This window comes from Melanaphis sacchari, unplaced genomic scaffold, assembly GCF_002803265.2.
Source record: "Melanaphis sacchari strain LSU unplaced genomic scaffold, SCAv2.0 Contig45_pilon_pilon, whole genome shotgun sequence".
NCBI lineage: Eukaryota > Metazoa > Arthropoda > Insecta > Hemiptera > Aphididae > Melanaphis > Melanaphis sacchari.
In genome coordinates, this window is record NW_020271303.1 from 684,482 (window position 1) to 708,851 (window position 24,370).

The 24,370-nt window shown below is 26.0% G+C and overlaps 2 protein-coding genes across 2 annotated transcripts; one reads left to right on the forward strand and one right to left on the reverse strand.

The window, feature by feature from the left end:
* On the forward strand, window positions 1-23,468 carry LOC112598158 (serine-rich adhesin for platelets-like). Its single transcript, XM_025344534.1, has 10 exons — window positions 1-262; window positions 16,773-16,880; window positions 16,947-17,127; window positions 17,210-17,339; window positions 18,717-18,860; window positions 18,938-19,015; window positions 20,485-20,572; window positions 20,680-20,783; window positions 20,879-20,981; window positions 21,794-23,468. Exons 2-10 carry the CDS (start codon window positions 16,823-16,825, stop codon window positions 23,056-23,058), a joined length of 2,151 nt encoding a protein of 716 aa, XP_025200319.1. The 5' UTR covers window positions 1-262; window positions 16,773-16,822; the 3' UTR covers window positions 23,059-23,468.
* LOC112598159 lies at window positions 11,958-12,206 on the reverse strand. Its single transcript, XM_025344535.1, has one exon. The coding sequence runs from the start codon at window positions 12,204-12,206 to the stop codon at window positions 11,958-11,960; it is 249 nt and encodes an 82-aa protein (XP_025200320.1).
* Window positions 23,469-24,370: the final 902 nt, after the last annotated feature.

Below are 24,370 nucleotides of genomic sequence, written 5' to 3' on the forward strand. Positions count from 1 at the left end.
TGTCTCGCGCTAGTGTGTTAGTGTGATTGTTTTATTTCTTTCATATTTTTGTAATTTGTTTTAAAATTTAATAATTATTATTGCAAATTTTTTAGTGTCTATTTTAAATTATTTTCTGTTAAGTTTATAGTGAAGTTGTTTAGATCTGTGTTAAAGTTAATTGAAAATTCCTCAGCTGTGTATCTCTAACATGAATATTCACATCATTTAATGATTATAATGAATCATTTTTGGTTCAGCAAATACGTTTCAAAAACTTAAGGTGAGATTAATATATTTACAAATCTAATCAATAGTTACACAAATTGTAAATGTAAAAGAAAACTGTTTTGTAAAATAGTAAATTCCTAGGTATTTGACATTGGTATTTCATCACAATATTTTAAATTTATACACAATTTACTTTTCCCTATAGGTAGGTGTTTGTTAAATTTACTAGTGTGTTTCAATATGAATTTTTAATTAAATTAAGTTAATCTTAGTTAAAGAATTTTATGTTATAAAAACTGAAATTGAAGTTTTTAAAGTACCCATATTAGTCAATACTACCTATAGGTAATTACATATATTTAAAATAATATTTTTTAAATATCTAAATTGTTTTTAAAGATGTACTTGTGTACCAAGTTACATTACATAATTTGTTTTATTAGATTATAATAAAAACAAATACCTACCTAATTTTAAGCTAATATTTACTTAGATAAAAATATATTTGAATGTTACAGTATAGACAAAAAGTTATATTATCTTAAAATAAAGTTATATATTAGAGGCATTTATTATGGAATCAATCATTTAGCAGTGTATACTAGTATTTTCACTGTTGAATCAAGATACTTAGCACAATGTTTCAATAAATTAATTTACCTGTTAGTGTTTCTAGTTATTTCCTACCTATAGAAGTCATATATTAGGTATTGAATTGAACTAATTATGGTTTTAACAATTACGTTAATAATATTTAATGATCTTATGAAATGATGGCATAAACTTACCTAAATAATGTTAGTCATATCATCTATAATGGGTATTTAATTTACCAGAACCAAATAAAACTAAGTCAAGTATAAAGATAAAAATATATATTATTGAGATAAGGATGACAAATAATAAATAGAAAAAAACAAAACACTTAAGTACAAATATTTATTTTTAAATACCTATAAGGTTCATAGAGATTTAAAAATTTTTATTAGATACCTACATATTATCTATATCATAAATTGTTTATTTTATTTTATTTTAGATATTATTTAGTCTTTAAATAGTCATGATAATTTAAAATTTAAACTTATTATCTATCATCTTGAAAGAATTCTCATTAAAATAAACAATTTTTAAAATTAAAAAAATAGTTATTTTTCTTTATTAAATTTAATTTTACCCACTTCTCATTCCAAAATCACTAATACTTGCTTGTATGATAATTGCAAAAACTATGCCTGAGAACTATTCCTCATTGTCTCAAAAATAGTAGTGCCACTCCTTATCATATTAAAATTTCATAGATGAAAGTGTCACTAATGACTAATAAATATTTCTTTTTTCCATGTCTTCATATAAAAATTAAAATAAGTATGTATTTATGCTTATTGTACAAAAAATTATTCTATTGTTAAAAGAAAATAAATAAAATGACATACTAGAGATTATATTTAAACTCTATACTTATAATTATTTTCTGCTTGAGCAAATGACTGAATAGACATTTATTTTTAATTGAATAACTTTGTCAAGCAATATCAATATTTAAAAATATTGAACTGTTTAGTATTAATGAATATTACTATACCTATGGTAATGTTTTGACTACTCGAATATACAATGAATTACTAGAATAATTAGTGTTGAAAAAATTTCATGGATTCATTAGTATTTAGTAGTGACTTAATTATGTATGTTTAATTAGTGTTTGTGATACAAACAAACGGGTTTTTTTTGAGATAGGTAACTTATTTTATAATGTTTGATAATCTATACAACATATAATAATTTTAATATTTTTCTAATCATTAAATAATATGCTTAATATTTCTTCTAAAAATATAACAATAATGTAAGAGCACCAAGTGAAATATTTTGTATCTAAAAGTAGGTATTGAAACTTAAAATTACTAATTTTTATTTCATGTTATAGAGTTAATTTTAATAATATAATTTAATATTTAAGAACCCAATGCAAATATTATTATTATTTATTTAAGATTTTTATTAAAACAGCCAAAAGGTCTTTATCAAAAGTAATTTATATTTTTTAAATTTAAATCTAATAATTAATAAACATATCAGGTGATCTATTTAATGTAAGACTGAATATTTCAAATAATATTAACTTATTTTTTACAAAATTTAAAATTGTTTTATAAACATTTATTAGATGTTTTTCTATCTTTTTAATTGTTAATGACAACGTATATTAATATTTTCTTATTTTAAAGCTGAATATTTTTGAAAATACTTAGGTTAATTAAAATAAAATTTTAGACAAGTAATTTATGAGTTATTCGTAAATATTTAAGTTATAAACATGTGATTGTGTGCGGAGTGGAGTGGTACAGTATTTTTTATGTACATCGCAAAATGATGATTTATTATTGCGTTCATCAAAATTTTATATACTTATAAGTTATAACGTTTATCTAATAAACTATTTTTCCGTAAATTGATTTTAATAGTTTGAAATATTTCGAATAGTTACTAAAAAAATATGTCGTCTAAAAAAGTAAACTTTAAAAATGTGTAATGGTAAAAAATATTAAAAATATAGTTTTTTCTCTTAAAAAATGTTGTTTTTTATGATTTAAAATGATCTAATAGATATATTTATAAAATATAAGTGATTTCTGAAATAATTAGTATATGTTAAAGCTCGTGTTAAAGGGATTACTCTGTTTATATATATAATAAATCGTGAGAAAAATGTTTTTATTTAGGATTGAAAAAAAATTCTTCAAATGTCTAAATATCCGAAGGTATTGCTTTCTTCTTGTTGTATAGTGAGATATTTAAGATATAATAATAAAGACTTATTTATTTAGGATAAAATACATTTTTTAATAAGGATATTATTAAGAATACCAATCAAAAAATAATAAAACAGTTACGTATTTCTGTGTTTTACTTGGCATAGTAGAAACGATCCATTTTAAATAACTTCTTTGAGTACTAAGATCAGATGACAAGATATATTTATTAGTAATAGATTATATTTCAAAATATATTTAAACAACACACTTAGAAAACTTACCAACATTACTAACATATTTTTAATTTTAAACTCTTATTAAAAAAATAAAACGAAAAATTAATAATTTAATAAAATTGTATAAATCATGGTTTTTAAAACTGGATATTTTTATCCCTAGTTATAATAATATTTATTTATTAAATTTTTAAATGAGTTGCTTGATAAATTATATAATATTTATGGAAACAATTAGGATAAATACAATAAACCTTTTGTAGATGGTAGAAAAATTACCTAATAATTACGATGTTAATATACAATTGTTATAATGGTAATTTCCGTATAAAAAATGTTATGATCAGTTCATCAGTTGGATTTTAATATTAATAAATTATGCTTAGAAAACTAAGGTTCTATAAACTTGAATTTTATAGATATGATATATTGGTTTACTTATTTATAACTATAGCGATTGAGATAATTTTTAAAAATATAGAGCATATGAAAAACATAATTTTGAATGTGAAGAATAATGACAATAGCATTATGAACAATCTTCATATTATTTTTTTTCATATTTCTATTTTTATGTTTTTTTAAATTGTGTGAAATAATTTATGTTGAGGTTTGAACCACTTTTAAAATTGTTTAGTTCTTGAATCCCATTTGTTATTACATATTACTTTATAATTATAACTGGGAATAAGGAGCTAGAATAATTATTGTTATTATACTTGCTGGGTGACAAACTATTGTTGGTTTATTCCATGTAATATAATTTCAAATTAATTTAAATAATTTTTAATTGACAAATTTCGTCCTCAAAAGTATACTGAAATTGAACAGCTAACAAATAACTTAGTAAATTGCATAAAGGTTATGTAAAGTTATTTTATTACATTGTTAATTTCAGGTTTAAGTATTTTTTCTGAAAATTCCTTTTATAATATCTTCCTAAAATATGATATATTAAATTCTCAAAAAAACAATGATAGGGTATATTGGTTTTTTATTAAAAAAAAATCATGATCAAAATAATTCATGACATAATTCTTAGTAGATTTTTAATCAAATATTTTTTTAAATAATCTTTTTAAGTACACTTAAATAGTTTCAATTATTTTTGTATAAACAGTTAAAGATAAAAATAAATTATATATTAATAAATAACAATAATAATATACTAATATTATCAACTAATAATAATTCATATAAATAAGTATATTAAAAGTAGATCTATTATATTAAATTTAAGTAAAAATACCACTTATTTTCAATTATTTTAACATGAAATAATTACATAATTAATTCAAAAAGAAAAAAAATTAGAAATATTTATTACTTATTTAATTATGTGACAAATCAATGTTGATAGTTGATACAACGGTTATCTGGATATAAGTGTTTGACATATTCATGTGTTTGCAATGTTTACACGATCAATTTGCAGAAAGACGAAAGTACTATGTGTACAGTTCATTGTTAACACTGTTAACTCAATTGTTTAAGCTCATTGATCGAACTGAAGTAGATGCAAATTTATTTTTATAACTATTAGCTTCGGCTAACTAAGTTAAATATATTAATACCCTAATTTTAACTTTAATTTTATAAGTTATATTAAAAAATAAAGAATAAAAATTATATCACGTACTTTTATTAAAATAAATAATTATATTAGAAAAAAAAAACTGAAGAACTTGCCCTGTTGTAAAATAGTTTTCGAGTTGTTTTCAAATGTATATTTTCATTAAATTTAATGTATTGGTTATGTTGAATTTTATGATAATTCAATAATAAATTGAAATTAAAAAACAATCTTTTACGAAAAAAAAAAAAAGTTCTAAATGAAAGTAATGGATAGATCAGCACCTATTTCTAAGTTTATTTTATGTCATATTAAAAAATACTTATATAATTATTAGTATTTACTATTTTCTTAGTTCGGTAAATAAAGTACGCCTACTGTAAGTTTAACTAATTTTGTCATAAAATATCGCTTATAACTATAAGTAAAAATCAATAATTTTTTATTTAGTACCTACCGTTGTATCGTATTATAGTGTAAATAGGTTTGAAGTAGACACTAGAGTACTAGATAGTAGTATAAATAGCTTAAATTTAATCTAAAATATTTACATGATTATTTTATTCTGTCTAGAAAATTCATTAGTAAAAATCTTTAATTTTTAGAGAATTTTTTATGTTTAGGAAGTCCTAATATAAATATTTTGTGAACATTTCAAGTAGATACCTTTCTACAATTATCTCTCTTTGAATTAAAGTTTAAAAAAATATATTATGAATTAGAAAGATAACTGACGTTGCATAACTATTTATATTTTACAACAATTGTTTGTTAAATTTTCTTTAGAATAGTACAACTAGATCGAAATTGCTTCATAATAAAAAGCTGTAACTTCAAATTTTTAATATATATATATATATATATATACAATTAAGTGAAATATGATCTTAAAATTGTCGTAATTGTGTGTTAATATTGTGCCCATAAAAGCTTAAAGTGCATGTATTTAGAAAATTAAAATTATCATCTATTTTCTGTTAAGTATTATTATTTATAATAATTGACATCATGTCAAGAATTATTATATTGTATATTATGTGTTTGAAATCATAATCTACTTACCTCTTCCCAATTTTTATTCATCTTGACATTTTTTTTAATGTTGTTAACATTTGGAGTTTTGATTGTTTTAAGTACCTCTATAGCTATAGATAATTATACATTTCTAATTATTAACTAAACAATGTATCTATATAAATATTATTTAAAAGTCCAGTGATTCCTGTTTTAGTTTTAGTTTTTTGTATTATTTTCTTTCCATAAAAATCAACAAATAAATTTAAATTTAACATTATTGGGTTAAACTAATGAGAGTTTCAAATTTTTATTACATTCGTGTTAGGTACATAAACCATGTTATCTGATATTCGTGAGGTTTTCCGGTGGTATATTATAGTACCTACAGGCTACAGTGTTCCTGCGAAGGGTGCATAAAGTATCGAGTATCAATGATTATAACTATGAAATATTGATATTATTTAACATATGTTTCAATTGCTTATATTTAAAAAAAAAATTGTAATTGTCTATATTTGAATAAACTCGTTAGGTACGTTAATTTTAACATAATATCATTATTGGAAATGTATGTAATACAATTTAATACGTTAAAAAAGTCAATAATCAATAATCAATTTTAATTATTAAACTGTTATTATACATATACAATATTATTATTATTATAATTGTAAAATACCTGAGCTTATATAATAACTATAATATGAAATAACTTAACAACCATGACAAATTTTATGAGATTGAGGTAATTTATTTGAATCAAACCCTTAATAAAACATACATTATTAGATTTATGAACGAATTAACTATTTAAATTAAACAACATGGTGTCATGACCTTCTAGATGACTAAATCAACCACTCAACGTCATTTAGTTCTATAATTACCCAATGGATGGTTTTTTAACTCAAGACTCTTGACTACTTGTATTTAATATTAAGCCTTCTCACTTGTTCGTATTATAAAATAATTATTTTCACAGTGCGTAATATAAGGGGTACATAGGAAATATTTTAACATTAAATTCTCATTATTTTGAATGTATTTTCATTTTCGATTGGTTACATTTATTTTAAATTTAATATTCCTAAGCAAAATACTTGGAAAAATATGTGTGTGATGTATACAAATCCAATTTTGAAAGAAATGTTAGATAATTATAACTTTTAACTTATCAGTATTACATTAAAATAAGTGGAGTGATAGATTATCAATTTGTGGGGTACCTCTGGACCACTCAATTCGACTCTTAAAAATTTTATATCGGTACTTGAAACTAATGATTTATACTTGTTTGAAATTAATTTATTAGACTACAAAATTTTCAAATAAATATTTTGTTTTTTGAGTATAAAATTAAATTGTGCCGTCAAGAAAAAAAACTGAAAAAAATAATAATGATAAAAATTAAAAATAATGAAAATATAATCATTTAAAAAAAATTAATACTTTTTGAGTTAATGGATATTTACTGTTTAAATAATGAAATAACTTTTTTTTTAATTACATCTAAATAAATACAACTGTGATTTTAAAGAGTAAGTATTATTAAAGAGAACAAGTTTGTTGCATGTAAATTATTACTTAATTTGTTACAATATATTTTTTTAATTTACACACACAAAGTTATTGACATGTATATATATATACTTATACTCGTATAAATAATATTTGGGTTAAAAAATAATAAGAACAGTTTTTTTTTTTTTATTGAATAATATAAAAGTTGCCATATTGAGACGATTTTGCAGTTTTGTAGTTTTGTATTTATGGGAAAGAGGTGTAGGTTAATACAACTAAATTATAAACTAGGTAATAATTTATTGAAAGTGATTATTTAAGTTAAAAATTCATTTAAACATAATTTATAAAATTTTAAAAATAAAAATATTTTTGAAGGTATATATTTTTAGTTTGCCTACTTATATATTATGAATATTTGAAAAAAGGTTAACGTATTCAAAGTTATTGAAAACATTTCTAAAATACGTTTATATTGAGCGATATTGTATATAGTTTATAATATAATAAAAAAAAGGTTACGTGAAACTCAAGAATATACATTTTTATTTTTATTATACCAGTTTAAACGTTCAGTCACTTCCTAATAATAATTTTTAAGTTATGACTGATGATTGATCTGCGTAAACTTGTTTTTGTTTTATTATTCGCGTGAGAGTGTATATATGGACCGTTAAGAGGATTGCGTCCTCTTGACGGTTTTCTAGTTTTATTTTTTAATGTTAATATTTTATGGTACTATTATTATGAATTACATTCAATAAGATTATGTAATATATTATTTAGTGCCTCGAAGGATATATTAATATTGTTATTTTTTTTTTATTAAATACATATAAACTATGGATTGAATGATACAAATATCAAACATAATAAAATATTCATAAATTATTATACAAGTAGTTAATTCAGTGTTATAGTTAAATCAAAGACATATGGGTTACTTAAATTTCATAGGAACACCTTCATTCTGTTCCCCGGTGTAATTTGATCTGGTTTCAACATCACTAGGTCGGTTGCCTGCACGTTTAAAAGATAACGCATATCTTAAGATATTTTCACTTATTATTTTATTATTGCCATAACGACTCAGTAAAAAAATATAATTGAGTGGGCGATGCCCTTATTGTAACTGTATTTGTGCTCTTGAATATACGTGTCAATATTATTTTACAGGCATAATTTACAAGTAGATTTAATTTATTTACATACAAATTTTTATTATAATTGTATTACTTTTAGAACAATAAAAATTAAATTAAAATGAGCTATTAATTGTTTTAAGAATTTAATTGTTTGTATTCATTACTACCATATATAATTTAGTCTATAACATTATCTAATACGTTAATTTAAGTAGGTATTTCAAATAATGGAAATATAAATTCTTCTTTTTTCAGTTCAGTATGATATATTACTGATAGTAATTTTACATTTATTTCTAATACTGCAATGTTTAGTTATTTAGTTTCATGATGATCTTTTATTCAAAAAATATAGTTTGTGATTATATTGTTAAAATTAATTTTACAAACAATTCAAAGTTTACATTTACACTTATTCATATTAGATTCTAAGCGGAGCGATAAATATTTTGATTTCAGTATTATTTGTTTTTATTTTATTTATTTTTTTTTTTGTAGACGAGTATCTACACAATAAGTTGTTGATAAAATGCTTAAATTTTCAAAATAAGAGTGGTTTTGGATATTAAATAGGATCTAGTTTGGTCTTTTGAGAAGTTTAAACTTAAAAATTGAGAAAAACAAATAAAAAATTAATGAAAAACAGAAATTTTTTATACAAACTAAATTCTTAAAAAATCGATTTTTTTTTTTTTTGGTTTAACTCAAAAACGAATTATCATAACTTCTTACAATTTTTCGCCAAATATTAAATTTATTATTTTCTGTTTACAATTTAATTTTAAAAATATGAATATGTTGACTATTTTTGAGCTATTTATATAAGCAACAGGTTTTTCAATTTTGTTTTAGTTATTTTCTATAAGTGTCGACTAAAAGTTATTCTCTAGGTAAAAAATGTTGAAAATTTAATATAAGATGCCACAAAAGTTATCTTTATATTTGTTTAAAAATATTAATTAATTACTTACGCACAATTTTTTATATGCATTTGAAATTAAAATGTTGACAAAATTATTTATTTAAACGAAAAATAACGATATGTTAATATTTTTTTATAATTTAAAAACATTATTCGTGGAAACTTAAATTTTCATGTATTTTAAATTATTATGAATTTTACTATAAATTTATATACGCAATAACATTATTGATTTATTTCAAAATATTTTACCAATAAAAAATAATGATAGAACTACAAATTGTTGCGAATCGTTCCGTTCTAAACTAAATAAAATATTTAGTGGCACCCATCTTAATATATTTTATTTTATTAAATTTAACAGTAGTATTACTAGGAAACTAAAACCAACAAAGAAAAAACAACCCTATACTTCAAAAACTGTATAATGGGAAATTTACACGGCTAAAATATTTGAAGAAAGTTTGTTTCAAATTTGCAATATTAGCTTACCTATCAGTTCAACAACCTTAAATTTTAAATTATTTTATTTTATTATTTGACTTAATTGATGACTGATTGACTTCTACTTCAATAATCGCTAACGCACATTCTTGACTATGCCTTCTTTAAAGTTGATAATCCTAAGCCTGTAAAATTGGAGAGGGAAATGTGCGTAATTAAAATGCAAGAAGTAATTCGACCTTTTGCGGGATCATCATAAATTTAAATGGGAACTAATTTGGCTACTCCCCCACTTTCTTATCTTTTATCAATTTACTTTACGAATTAATAGAAAACTTTATCATTTAATATATATCTTGAAATGATGGTGTGGTAAAATAATCAAATACGCCTTGTTTTTTTTTTAACTATATTTTTTTATGTCATATTAAAAAATACACCAGCATGTGTTGTTTTTGTTTTACGAACATATATTTTAGCCAATTTTATGTTGACAACAATCCATTTTGCTTTATTATTTTTTAAAAAAAAGATGATTTGACCAATTATCAATTTAAAGATAAGATTATTATCTAGGGCAAACTAGATACTTTTATTAATTTATAATGTTTTAATTATAACTATGAAACAAATTATGAGTAATTTAAAATTTAAAATTTTAAAATTAATATAACTATTACATCAAAATTAAAATATTAATAAAAGCCTCTGAGATACCTTCAATAATAATCATACCATTAAATTTCACTATAGATCAATTCACTCCAATTTTATAAATTAAACAGTAAAATGGATTATTGTAAATGTAAAATTTACTATGTTGTACATATAAGACAGCGGTGTTTAAAGTTATTGTATTTAAACATTTAATATTTATTAATATTATCATTTCATTGTAAAAATAATGTAAAATTGGATTTCATTTCTTATATTTAAAGAAACAAATTAATATATTTTTGCATTATTGGATTTCATATTATACAAAAGCCGGAAGGAAGATATGGGTTGTTAAACATTACTGATACATACTTCCGGTAACCATGATCATATCCGTTCAATCCACCTATCTCGATCGAGTGATTATAGAAAAACATTGGATCGTTTTTAAAATAGTCGTTCGACTCGTTTTACAACGTTGTTGGATTAAAACTGTGCGGGCGTGACTGGTTCTTTATTAAAAAAAAAATAATAATAAAAAAACATTGTTATGAAACGTAAAATACTGCTGTGTCTAAATAAAATCGCCATGTGCATAACCTATAACATATTTGGCAAATTTCTCACAGCTGCCCTCATTAGATGAAAGATATTGCAAGATATTATAATTTAAATTATAACTGATATTTTTTAAATTTGATTATTTAATTGACTAAAGAGTATTGTAAAAAAATTTAAACTAATGAATATTTACAAAATCCAAACAAATTTGTTAAATTTAAGGTAAAAGTAATCACTCAAATCAAATAACATTCATTATACATTAATTTATTGTAATATAGTTATGTACTAGGTTTTTTTTTCTTTTATGTATACCTAGAAATTAAATTTTAAAATAGAATCATTCCTGTATTAAATACAATTATTAAATGATTGATAAATATTTATTTCGTAAGTATGGTACTAAATAGTTGCCCATAAATATAAAAACTAAATTAGTCTAGGTACAATAGGATCATATTACATTGCTTATAAAGGTAATAAAGATAGAAAAATATTACTAAAGGTCAAGCCATGGCCACGAATGAATTTGCGAACTCTGTTTTGATCCTTATATGGCCACTTCTAGTTACTTAAATAAACAGTAGTTGTTAAGTGGTTTTCAGGTGTTCCCAACATCTATAATTTTATGAAAATGTTTTTGGTATCGTTATAACTTAAGTATTTCCATTTGAGTATTAATAATGACTTGGCCTGGAAGCATTGTCACGAATTTGGCCTACTATGAATAGTTCATTGTTCCTTTTTTATACTTCAACTTAAAAATAATCATACTGATCATACTTTTTATGAAAGCGAACCCAACAGTTTTTTTCCGATGCAAAATTCGTTATAGTATACAAAAATATTTATTTATTTGTATATATAATTAGAATACAATTTGTTTAATTAAAACTATTAACAAAATCGTGTTTAATCCCACTTGTGTTTGTAATTGTCTTCTTCTTTCCTCCTTTTCTCGGCCCATAACTTTACATTAGCTTCACTGTTCGCAGCTTTCTGAATTAGATAAAATATGGGTGAAACAATTACAGTTGCTCTAATAAGCCACGGAAACATCCAATGATTATTGAAGTGTAATTTAAAGGGAAATTGAACAACCTTAGATGTGAATGTGTATGGAAAAATCATCTTTCGGCTTAACTTTTCACCATTAGCCATCGTTAATTTTTTATTCTTGTAAAAAATAGCAAAATTTATTGACTGCTAAAATCAGTTAAAAATTCAGGTCTTAGAAGAGTAATACAAATGATTTATTATTAGATAATATTTTATTTTAATTATAAGATAGACAAAATAAAAAAAGCGTTTAGTAAATAAATACCTGAAAACAGTAATATTATTTAGTTTTTCACTATGTTGTACATTAGTAATGGTTAAAATGGTTTTATTCAAATCGACAAAACATTTATTACTTATAACCATAGTAACAATGTAAATTGTTAAACTTATTTTTTTATTAATAAAATTTGTATTTATAATAATATTTTGTATACCACTGATGTATCGCTCGTGTGTAGCAGATTTATATTATATTATTGTATTACTGTGTGTTGATATTCATTGCTATCATTAATTATGTTATTAAATTGAGCTTATATGTGTTATAAATTATAAATGTTATAATTATCATTTATGTAAGGATGTATCATGTGATATTGAGTTTTAATATTACGTTATTAAATAGCGATAAGTTCATCAACAATAGTTCTAATTATAGCAGCTCTTTATATAAACAATTTTTTTATTAAAAAATTTAAAACAATGATGATCTTGTCATATATACAAATATTAACGCTTTTCAAAGAAATAATTATACTATACCCAACTGATTGTAAATATTTGTATTAATAATATGTTGTTTTATGGAAATGTAATTTCCCCAGTATGTGAAAATTGCCGAGAAAATTCATTCAGTATAAATTCTAATTTTCTCGAGAAAAGAATTGTTTAATTTAAATGTTGTTACATGATTAGAGTTTTTCATTTTAACATTACAATTGAAAATTCTCTAAAAATAAAACAACACAATGATGGAAATTAAAAGACTATATAGTCATTTCTATATAATATAATCACAACTATAAAAAAGAGAAAGTGGGTTCACATTTCGGACTGTTAAACATTATCGTTGTGCTTCGTACTCTATACATAAATAATATAACTATTACATTATATTTATTTTAAATTTTTTGATTTTCTATTTTCTTAAATGTTATTATTTTAAAATATTTAGAAATGACTGTTAATGTTATTGAATTAAATATGACGTATAATAATTGTATTACTATATTATTTAAGCGTAAAAAAATTATATATTTTATTAAAAATTAAACTCATAGTTATAATTTATAAACAATGTATTAATTCTACACTTAAAAAACAAATTAATATTTTATAATATGTTATGTGTAAGTTAAACTCATAAGGCATAAATTCTAATATACATTAAAACGGAAATGTCATTTATGTATTATGTTAAAAGTTAAAACCGTTAGCAGAAACAATACAATTTGTTGTAATAATAGTTATCTGTAGAATTACCTTGTAGATAATAATAATTTTTATAATAGTAGAATTGAAAATTACTTGTTGGTTATCAATGCACTAATTACCAGTAGCTGAGTTTTCGTCTTATTGATAGTTAAATAACACCAATAGCCATAACATATAATATGTATTATAATTATAATAATACCATTGATTTTAACATATTATGATGGGAGTGTAATAAAGTGTATATTAATAAAATGGTTTTGTTATCTATCACAGTTGAAACCCAAGTTTTCATATTTATTATGTTTTAAAACTTGTATTATTGTTTACTAAATTTTTGAAACACCGTGAAAATTTAACATCAAACTATATTTTATATCATACACATATAAATATAATAATGTTATATAGGTATATATATATAATATAATACAGGATTTTGTCTAAATATCGAACTTACGCTGTAAAAATTAATCTACGCTAATCTTACAAGATCAATCTGTAATGACAATTTAGAAATCTGATTCTTTATGCAGCCATATATATTATAAATTATTTTAGGGTTTATCAAATCATTTGTTCTGAAAAAATATTTGTGTATTATTTGGTATTTATCTAATATTGACGAAGTAAAAATAACCGATCAGTATTTTACGAGAACCATATACAAATAGTTTAATTATCAATTGTTATTGTTTTAATGCTAATATATTATTATATTATTAACTACATGTTTTATTTAAATAATATTTTAGATAATAATATGTGCTATATTATAATCTTATGCACACATTTCCCTTTTGCGTATTTATATTATGTATGCCTACATATTTCCTTAAACTTAAAGAAATTTTATTTACGATAATATTGGCAATAACAAAAATTTTAAGTATCAATAAACAAAAGAAGTTTATTATATAAATTAAATATTGGGATGTATCAACATAAAACATAAAATAGTTTCAGGATTAGTTATTTTTGGTGTCTTTGATATACCAAGCTTCAACAGACTTGCCGACTAACATTCAGATGATTTTACTTGGGTTTTGTTATATCAGCTGTGTATATTTATAATCATAGTAATTACTACACCACACAGTCACCGCAGCTATAGTAATAAGTGATTTCTATATCCACCCTTTTTCGATATTTACATATCCTTAGTAAACAAAAGTCAGAAAAATTTATATTTTTTAACATTTTCTTGAGATTATAGATACATTATAAAATTATTATTAATAATTACACCCGGAGGCAAGGGCGTCCGCAGGAATTTTTAATAATTGTTCATTATACATAATATAAATTCTTTTTAAATTTAGTGTATGTTCCAGAGATAAACTTATATTATAATAAACTTAATAGGAAACAACTAAATTAGTTCGAAATTTGCTAGCTTCATTTATTAGTTATATTACTTAACTTAACATCAACACGCTATCAGTTATAAAAATCTGTTAATCATGCCTAATTTCAACATGTTTTTATATAAAAATATCCATAAATTGATTAAATATAGTTTAATACCTATATATTGTTTTCATTTTTTATTTTAGTCTATTATCTTCATTATGTAATATAGATTTTATTTTAAAATATTTTTGTTATTCAGAAATTGTGAATTCATTTAAATATTTTATGAACTTTTTAATGTCACTATATAAATAATAAATAAAATATAGATACGATAATGCTATAATAATATTATAAAATTAATTTAATTTGAATTATTTATGAAGCAAGTCCTTAAAAATAATATTTTGTTTATGTTATATTTGATATATTTTCTATTTAATAAGTGAGAAATTGATATCTACGTGATGTTTGAAATATATTAACGTGTTTTTTCTAAACATTGACACAATCTAAATAAGAAAAAATAATAATAAATTAGGTATATATATATTAAGCACATTATAAACATAACTCAACTATTAGTTTATTAAAAGAATATATAAATAAAAAATTAGTACTTTATTTAATTAATAAAAAAGTGTATATAAACATAATATATATTTATTTATATATAATATATATATATATTATATATCCTATACCTGCATGAAAATTACACAGTAATAAATAATCCTAAGTAATATAGTACATAATATTTGTCACCATTTGAAAACATCAGTTAGGTATAATATTATTATACGAGTATTATGAAAGTTTATTTGCAAAAATAATTATTATACAGACATTTTATTTATAATATGTATTTTATAATAATAACTTATAATGGTACAAAAAATAATTTAACTAATAAACTGATATCACAAGTTTCTATAATATATTATGATTTCTATTATAAAATTGATATTACATAGGTAGACAATACTTTTATTTTGTTTATTTGCATTATGTTCGTTAAAGTTTAAATAAAAATGGTTTTTACTGCTTGATTTTCAATAAAAATAAATCACCGTGTACTCTATATTTAGGTACCCATAGTGCATATAAAAGTTATATATTATGCAATAGTCAATACATGATTATTAGGTTTTATGTTACTTGCTGCCATCATTAATGCCTTTATACAGTACACATCTAATTAATATAAAAGTTTTTTTATAGAGTTATCTGTCATTTTTAAGTTTTAAAGCATAATATATTTATGGTATATATACATATAAATTTCTTATAAGTTAAGCTAATTAAGATATGCTTTGACTTTGATGTACAAATTATGTTTTAATTTTGCTTATGTATTATTTCTTTTAAAATTAGCCAAATATTATAGTATTAACATTCTCAATACATAATACAGTTAATACATCAATAATAGTATCGAGTATAATTTTAAATTTAATTATCTGTCATTTTTTTGTATGTTGATTGTTTATTAAAGCGTAAACTATATCTATTAAGTATTCACTTGTCTTTTTCATTGATTTGGATTTTATTTAGTTTCAATCACTGTTTATTTCTTAGTTAATAATTTTGGCGTGATTTTATATTTTTAAAGACAGACTAGTTTTTAAAATAAGCACTCATAAATCCATCTTTTCATTTTTATTTTGTGCTCTTAATCAAAAGGAAATATTAAGTATATAATGTATATTTATACAAAGTAGAATGGCCACATGTTTTTTGTATTTGTCGAACAGAGGAATCTCAATTTATTTATGTATATAATAACGTTAATTCTACAAAACAAATAAAAATTAATGTGTTTTTTTATGATCAAAGATTTTAAGCAAATTGATTATTCTTTATTCTTATTTGTTACAGCTAAATGCAACGGAAAAAAATAAAACAAACTGTATGATAATTTACACACTATGTCTTGTGTGCGGGAATCATCACCACAGTCAGAACATGTGGTCAGTCAGAGATCAGGTAAATTAAAGGTCGTTAAAAAAATCTCCTTCAAATAATATTTAAAAATTGTAAAAATGTTAATAGAACCAAAAGTACGTCGGTTTAATCCACTCAGAAGGCTTCGTCAAATATTCAAACGTAAAGCTCATAGCCCTGAGCCCAACGAAGTTAAATCATGTGACAATATTGTAGAACCACCTAGTTTGGATACGTCTAGAAGTCGTTCGACTAGTCAGCTGATTGACGAGCCATTTACTAGGAGGCGGTATGTATAAAGAATAGAATTCTTTATTTATCTTTACGCTCCAGGGCTACATTTTAATGAAGTTTTTATAAATTAATTGTAGAAGCTTACACTCCACTATACTAAGTGTTAGCCATGACAGTGTATTTAATCCTGAACAACATTCTGGTCAATCTGACTCTGAATCTGCTGTATCCGTACCACGGTTAGGTTTTCCTCAAGCCAATATACAGGTAATTAAAAATTCAATTTTTAGTTTTATATATTATTAATAATACATTTAAGAAAAATTTGCTTTCATTACTACATTATAAGTATTTTAAAATATTATACTCGTATTATCTAGCAAATTTTCCCATTGTTTTCAATACCTATTAACATTCATTAGTATTGTTCGTTTTAATTTTTAAATGGTCCAAAAGACAATAGCTAATTTCCGTTTAATTTGCCAAACAATTGTTTTCTAATATTTTTAAACAAATCATATACTACTATGTAGTGTTCGATGAATTATGTATATTTATATAAAATATTAAGTCGTATGAATAATTTAGTGTGTTGCTATTCAGATTTACTATCTAACCTAATATACAGAAACAAAAACTTTCAATTTGTTTGTGTCGTCAAAACTCTTAAACGTATTAGTTCCTTATAAGATTCTTTGAAAAAAATATGGCTCAGGTAAGTATATTATTTTATAAATTTTTCTGAAACTGTGTTAAATTTAAAAAAAAAATCTAATTGAGAACGCTATTTATTTGAATTCGACCTGAACCGTAATAATATTATATTTATAGTTTGCGTGTAGTTTACATTTTCTCTCGATTAAAACTAGATAAGCGAGGTTGATGCGCGCGCTAGTGCATTAACGACCTATTATATTTAGTATGTATACCAGACACTACAATGGCCCGAAGCATTTCAAATAGGGAGAATTGCGGGAACCCAGCTGACCGTGACCTTTAATCAACACTGTATAGCAAACCACCATGTGTAACGCCCTGTTGTGAAGTTGTGATACCTTCTGTGTTTTACGATATTACTACTATTATATACTTGATAGTTGATTCTAAATATTATTTATTTTTTTAAACTTATGTACATCATACTTTACGTAGAACTATATAATTATTTATACTATTAGGATAGTAATCGAGACTTATTAAAATGGTGTTTCCAATCACTACAAATACCAACTTATACTTGAAAATCAAAAAAATTGTTAATTGACTTGTGTAAATCTTTTATATTTATCTGTAATCATACATTTTCATTGATATACTATTTCAACATAAAATATGTTAGAAACTAAAAAAAGTGTTGACCCGTTCTTTTTAAAAGTATCAAAAAATTAATAATTATTTTTTTTACATTTCATGCATCCAATTATCCGTGTAGGGATTACTGAAATGTATACAGGTGTGAACAGTGCTCAAAAATGATAGGTACATCTGAAATGTAATGGTCTAAATCTGGTTTTCACACCCGAAAAATTTTGTATGCATGAATTATGTTTATGTGTTTATAAAATAATACATTTATTTTTAGTAAATAAATTGTGTTAAATTATTTAATTTTTTATACTAAAGATTTTTTAAACTTAAATAAAGGCTGAATTACTAGAAGCGGTAAGAAGGCGAAGAAAAATTCAAGATGACGATGATAGTTTTGACAATGAAGATTTAGGACTCCCACGAAGTCCATCAATGCATTCTCCTACTATTGCCACTGGCAATGATCTCCGATTGAGCAAAGTAAGATTATATAACTTAAACGTATTTTTTATCAAATCCATTCTAATGACTTATTACTTTTAAAAACGTATTAATAGGAGCTGATAACTAAATCTTCACATAGTACATGCAGTGATGGATCACTCCTTAGTATGGGAAGTTCCGAAATGGATGAAGTACGACAAATATTAAATAATAATTATTATTTAATTGCAACGATAACAAATTATATATTTAATAAATAATTAATTTAAATTTTAAATATTGCAGCACTTCCCTTTAGACTAAACTTGAGCTGAAAGAAGCTTATCTTATCAATTTCTTTTTAAATTTTACAATATAATATTAATGATTTAAAATAATATTATGATACAATAAACAAATAACATAAGAATAAAAATATAATACCATTATGTATTAAAATGTACAATATACGTAATTTAGTATTGAATGTAAAATGATTAAAATTAAAATTATGAACAAAAGAAAAAAATAAACCAAAATACCTCACATAGCTTTTGAAAGATCTCAAATAATAATTGTTTATATTAATATTATTTAATAGTAATAATAATAATAGTTAAAATCGTTTTTATAATGATTTACACCCCAGTGGGCACATAATATAGGTACATTTAAATACAATGTAGTAATTAATATTAAATGCTTCATTCATGATTAACGTACGATCAAATAAAAATCAACTTAAATTTGAAAATATTTAAATTTACTAGTTTTTGTTTTCATATTTTGATTTTAAAACGGGTTTGAGGGAAAGGAAGATGGGATAAGAGATAGATAAACAGAATAGAGAATGACATGAAAATAGCTAATGTTAATAAAGAAGTGGTGAGAAACATAATTCTATAGAAATGTAAGACAAAGTAGCCCGACTTCATATAGTTAGGAGCGAAGCTCGAAGTAAAATAAAAAAAGAAGAAAACTAGTTGTATAAATTTGAAAAAATGAATTTTAAGTACTTATTAACTCATTTTAAAATAAAAATTTGAAATGAAAACTCTATAACACAGTTCATAATATCTTCTATAATTTATTCATATTTACTAAATTTACTCTAATATTACTGATAATTAACTGTAAGTAGTAAAAATCCAATACATAAATTTATCACATTACGTATGTGTGTGTTAGATAGAAAAAAGCATACGCGGATACAATGTCCTCTTAACGATTATTATTCATTAAATATTTCCTGAAGGTTTTTTTTTTTTAATTCAAATATTTTTAAAAATAACTAATAATTTATCTATACTCTATCTAGTGAGATAATATGAAGCTGCTCTACAAAAATTGGATCTGCGTATTCTAAGCGACACCCTGACATTGAGACCAGTTCCACTCAAATGGGAAAGTGTCGAGTGGAATGCGCAGAATCTATGTGTTTTTTGCTAGTTAGGTTAAAATCATAATTAATTTTATAACTGAAATATTAAATAATTCTTATGCCGAATAAGTTAAATACATTTAATAGATATAATACTATACTATATATCGTGTAATATCACACATTTTTGTCGATTAATTATATAGTTTGAATACATTTTTATGCCAATAATAAATAAAATATAAATATGTACTATAAATTTTAAGCTATTATTTTTATTAAATACAAACTTTCTTAAAGGATTCTTTCGGAGCTCACAATTCTCGACATTCGTCAAAAATATCGTTACATGACAAGCGCACATCTCAAACTCACCTGGATAATTCAGGTAAATTTCACGAACATTATTTTATATATTTTACTGTAATATTGACATATATATATATATATATAAATATATCAAATATCTGAACCAATGTATTATACTTTGTGCAGACGGTGACAATTCGACAAGTGTTCCTCTTAGTCACGATGTAGCTAAACACCGAATGGCTATTAGGCCCAAAAGAAAGCACGGTAACCCTCGCAGCAAAAAACCGGTAAGTGTGAATGACCTAATTACATTATTTTAAATTTTCATATTTACATTTATGTATACCGACGACACGTATAATCATTGATGTTTTACACTCAGCTGACTGTGACAAATGCTCTTCCCGCGACGCCCGAAGTGAACGAAGAGCACTCAGCCCGATCAACTTCGCCCGAAACCAAGCCTCAGACTGCAGACACAGCAGGTATATACAATTACGGCCAAAGCTATTCCGCTTATTATCCGAGCAAATTCAAGGCTAAACGGCCGTCGAAAAATAACACTTTTGCTAAACCGAAACGTAAAATACCAAATCGACGGTCCCGCGCTTTTCATCTGTGCGGTTGTCTCAGTCGTAGACGTTCCGGCGCGTATCGCGTACGAAATGACACACTCCCGTATTTCGTGCGAAGTTCGTCCGTCCGCCCAGTCGGATTTAACAAGATTTCTCCTCCGTTATCAATTCGCAAACAACGTCAATCACTCCCACGACGACTACCATCACAACAACAGCAGCGACCACGACAAATCGACGTGACCCAAGGTAGAATTAGACTGAATTTATACGCTTACCCGGAAGGGTATTTGGCGTTTTTGGAGAGTTACTTCATGTATACTAGTATGAGTAGTGATAGTAGTTGTGGCACGAGTAGTAACGTCTGTGGCGAAGACGACGCGGTGTCGAAGAGAAAAAGACTGTCTGCCATCAGCGAAGAAGACGTGTGTCCTCTGTGCGGGGGTTCCGTGGACTACGCAACGATGAAAACTTCAACGATCAGTCGATGGAAAAATGCATTGCTAGTGCCGTTCTAAAATTTAATGTTATTGCTATAATTTAAGTAAATCAGCTCGCGCGCGTTCTTGTTTGGGTCTAAGCGAGGGCTTATGCGATAATAATAATAACTGCTTATTTCCTTCTTTCAACCGCCGTAGCATCACCTCAGATTTCTCGGTTTTTTTTTTTTTTTTACTTTGCACTCACTACTACTACACGTGTTTGTCTATTTTTGTTTGCAGATGGCACCACCACCATCAGCACCGTCACTTCGAACACTAAATCCACTACTACTACCACCACCACCACCACCACCACCACCACCACCACCACCTCTACTACCTCTACAACTACAAACGACACGGTCGTCACAACCGAGGTGCCCGTCATTGTCACCGACACAGCTCGTATCGTCACCGACTCGACGGTCGAGTCTTGTGACTTAGACACGTCCGTAGACGAGATTTCCGTGGAGAACGTTCCGCGGCGCGAAGAAGGTTTTTTCCACCGCTTGCTGTCGCGCCGAAGCACCAAGAAAAAAGCTGCGGCAGCCGCCAAATCCGCGTCCACCGAAGACGTAGATGTGGACCGTTTCCTGTTCGACGAGACGATGGGCGCGAAGCCGCGGCAACGCGAAGAACCGCCGCCGGCCGGACGCATGCAACTATCGTATCCACCCGACATGCCGCCTGACCACGGCCATCAGCACCATCACCACGTGCCGGTGCCATCAGCGGTAGCTCGTGTCGAGGAAGTGTTCGAACCGGACACGTTTGCGCCGATCAAACAGTCGTTCAGTCTCGGACAGCAGCATTCGCACCAGATGGCCACCACGGACGACGAAGCCACGTCCAGTGGCGACGGGTCGTCCGTCCAGAAATCGTCGTCTTCGGACAGCGTGTCCAGCGCCGCCCTGGACGAGTCCGTCGACTCGGCGGCCGCGGTGTCGATGACCACGACGGACGTGCGGCACCGGAGTTACAGTTCCAGTGACTCGGAACACCAACTCGGCGGCACCGACGCCGGTCACCAACACCTGCGCCCGGTGCCCGCACCGCGCCCATCCAAACTGTACAACGGCGGGGGCGGTACCGCGGCCGACGTTGTGGTGCGGCGGAAGAAGCGCGACGACCAACAGCAACCCGAACTGCTCAAAGTGTTCGCCAGGCGGTCGCTGAAGTTGGGCAAAGACGGCGAACCGGAATTCCTGTTGCTGGCGGCCGAGGTCGACCGCGGCGATGACGGTGGTGACGGCAGCGACAATAAGGCGGTGTCCTCGTCGAACGGCGAGTGGCCGGTGGAACAGCAGGTGTCGGTGGCGTCCGATGACCGCGTGGTCGTGGTCGTGGTGGACAACGATAACCGCCGCGCGGAGCACGTGCAGGTGGTGGACGTCAACGAAAACCAGACGGTCGCTGCGGCGTCGGCGGCAGTCGAAGTCGTGCCCAGGTTCAAGCGCATTCAACAGCGCCGCGAAGAGTGGGAAAAGCGGCTGTTGCAGCAATAGCGGAACTGAACGGAAAAACTAACTTGCGAGTCCTCTTCTTCCCCCCCCCCTCCTCCCCTCCACATTTTTTCTCATCCTTTCCATTTCCGCCATTTCCGTCTGTTATCATGATGTATTTCACGACCCCCGACTGATTGGGTGGTTTACTGTTTCCGAGCAATACGATGAGTATAATCGCTTTTTCATCATTATTATTATTATTATTATTATTATTCCTTTTTTATATAGAACGGTGCTAGATGATGGTTGTTAACTTTTTACCCGAGTAGCCTTACGCGAGAGACTTTAAAATTAATGATAGGTTGTGACTTTCGTTATTTTCGTTACAATAAACACGTACCTTGTTCGAATACAATATATATTTTGATAAAAAAAAAAACTTGATAATAATAATTTAACAGATATTACCATTTTACCATTTTATAAATTTAATATAATAAATATATGTTCGTGTTAAAAAGTTATATATTTTATTATATATTCATCGTAAGAGAGAATAATATTATTGTAGTTATGTTGTTTTGGACAAATATTTTTTCATCAGATCAAAAAATCTTATATTTCAAAAAGTTGTTTAGATGATATATATATATAATAGATACTTATATAATATTTACATTTTGTTGAGTCTATGAAGTGATTAATGTTCTAGTAACGATGTATGTTTTTCGTTAATTTTTTTTTCATAACTGTTAATCTGTGATTTCAAAACGTTTAAGACATGTTTTTAATAATAATTTTACCAACAATTTATCTAAAATTTAATAATTGTTATTAATTACCTTGCCCAATTTGTTTTCGTTGTTAAAGTTCCTTCCCCTTCATCAATTTATTACGCTGTCCATTATTTTAAGTATTTAATATTACTTCTTTTTTTTTTTTACATTATGTTTACCTTTCGACAATACTATCAATATACACTCGTTGTATACGATACGTCGCCGCGTTCTTGCCTTTCCACACGCACGTCACGCGGACCCTATTCATCCGTCAGTTATTCGTGCGAAAATATCACTATATTTAGACCACGCGTATACCAATTACCAGGTCGTAAAGAAACATGTCGCATACACGAATTAGGTGCGGATGACGGTGGACGGGTTAAACCATTCGGACAGAATTTCCCGTTTGGTCGGGTAGCGTGTCGTTCCGAGTATTTTTCGCCTACAGATTGTGTTATTTAACGTATAGACTTATTTTTGCACGATCCTATTCAGAGTACCTAAATTCGAAATAACATTTATATTTTATTTTTTATTTTTATTTTTAATCCAATCGACTGAGACGTAATAAACCGTGATCTCTACAGTAT

What these genes read in the sequence shown, in the direction of transcription:
- LOC112598159 (XM_025344535.1), bottom strand. Translation starts at nt 12,206, where the DNA reads ATGGCTAATGGTGAAAAGTTAAGCCGAAAGATGATTTTTCCATACACA.
- LOC112598158 (XM_025344534.1), top strand. Translation starts at nt 16,823, where the DNA reads ATGTCTTGTGTGCGGGAATCATCACCACAGTCAGAACATGTGGTCAGT. An exon ending in TTCCTCAAGCCAATATACAG is followed by an intron (nt 17,340 to 18,716) that starts GTAATTAAAAAT and finishes ACTTAAATAAAG; the next exon opens with GCTGAATTACTAGAAGCGGT. An exon ending in ACCCTCGCAGCAAAAAACCG is followed by an intron (nt 20,784 to 20,878) that starts GTAAGTGTGAAT and finishes TTTTACACTCAG; the next exon opens with CTGACTGTGACAAATGCTCT.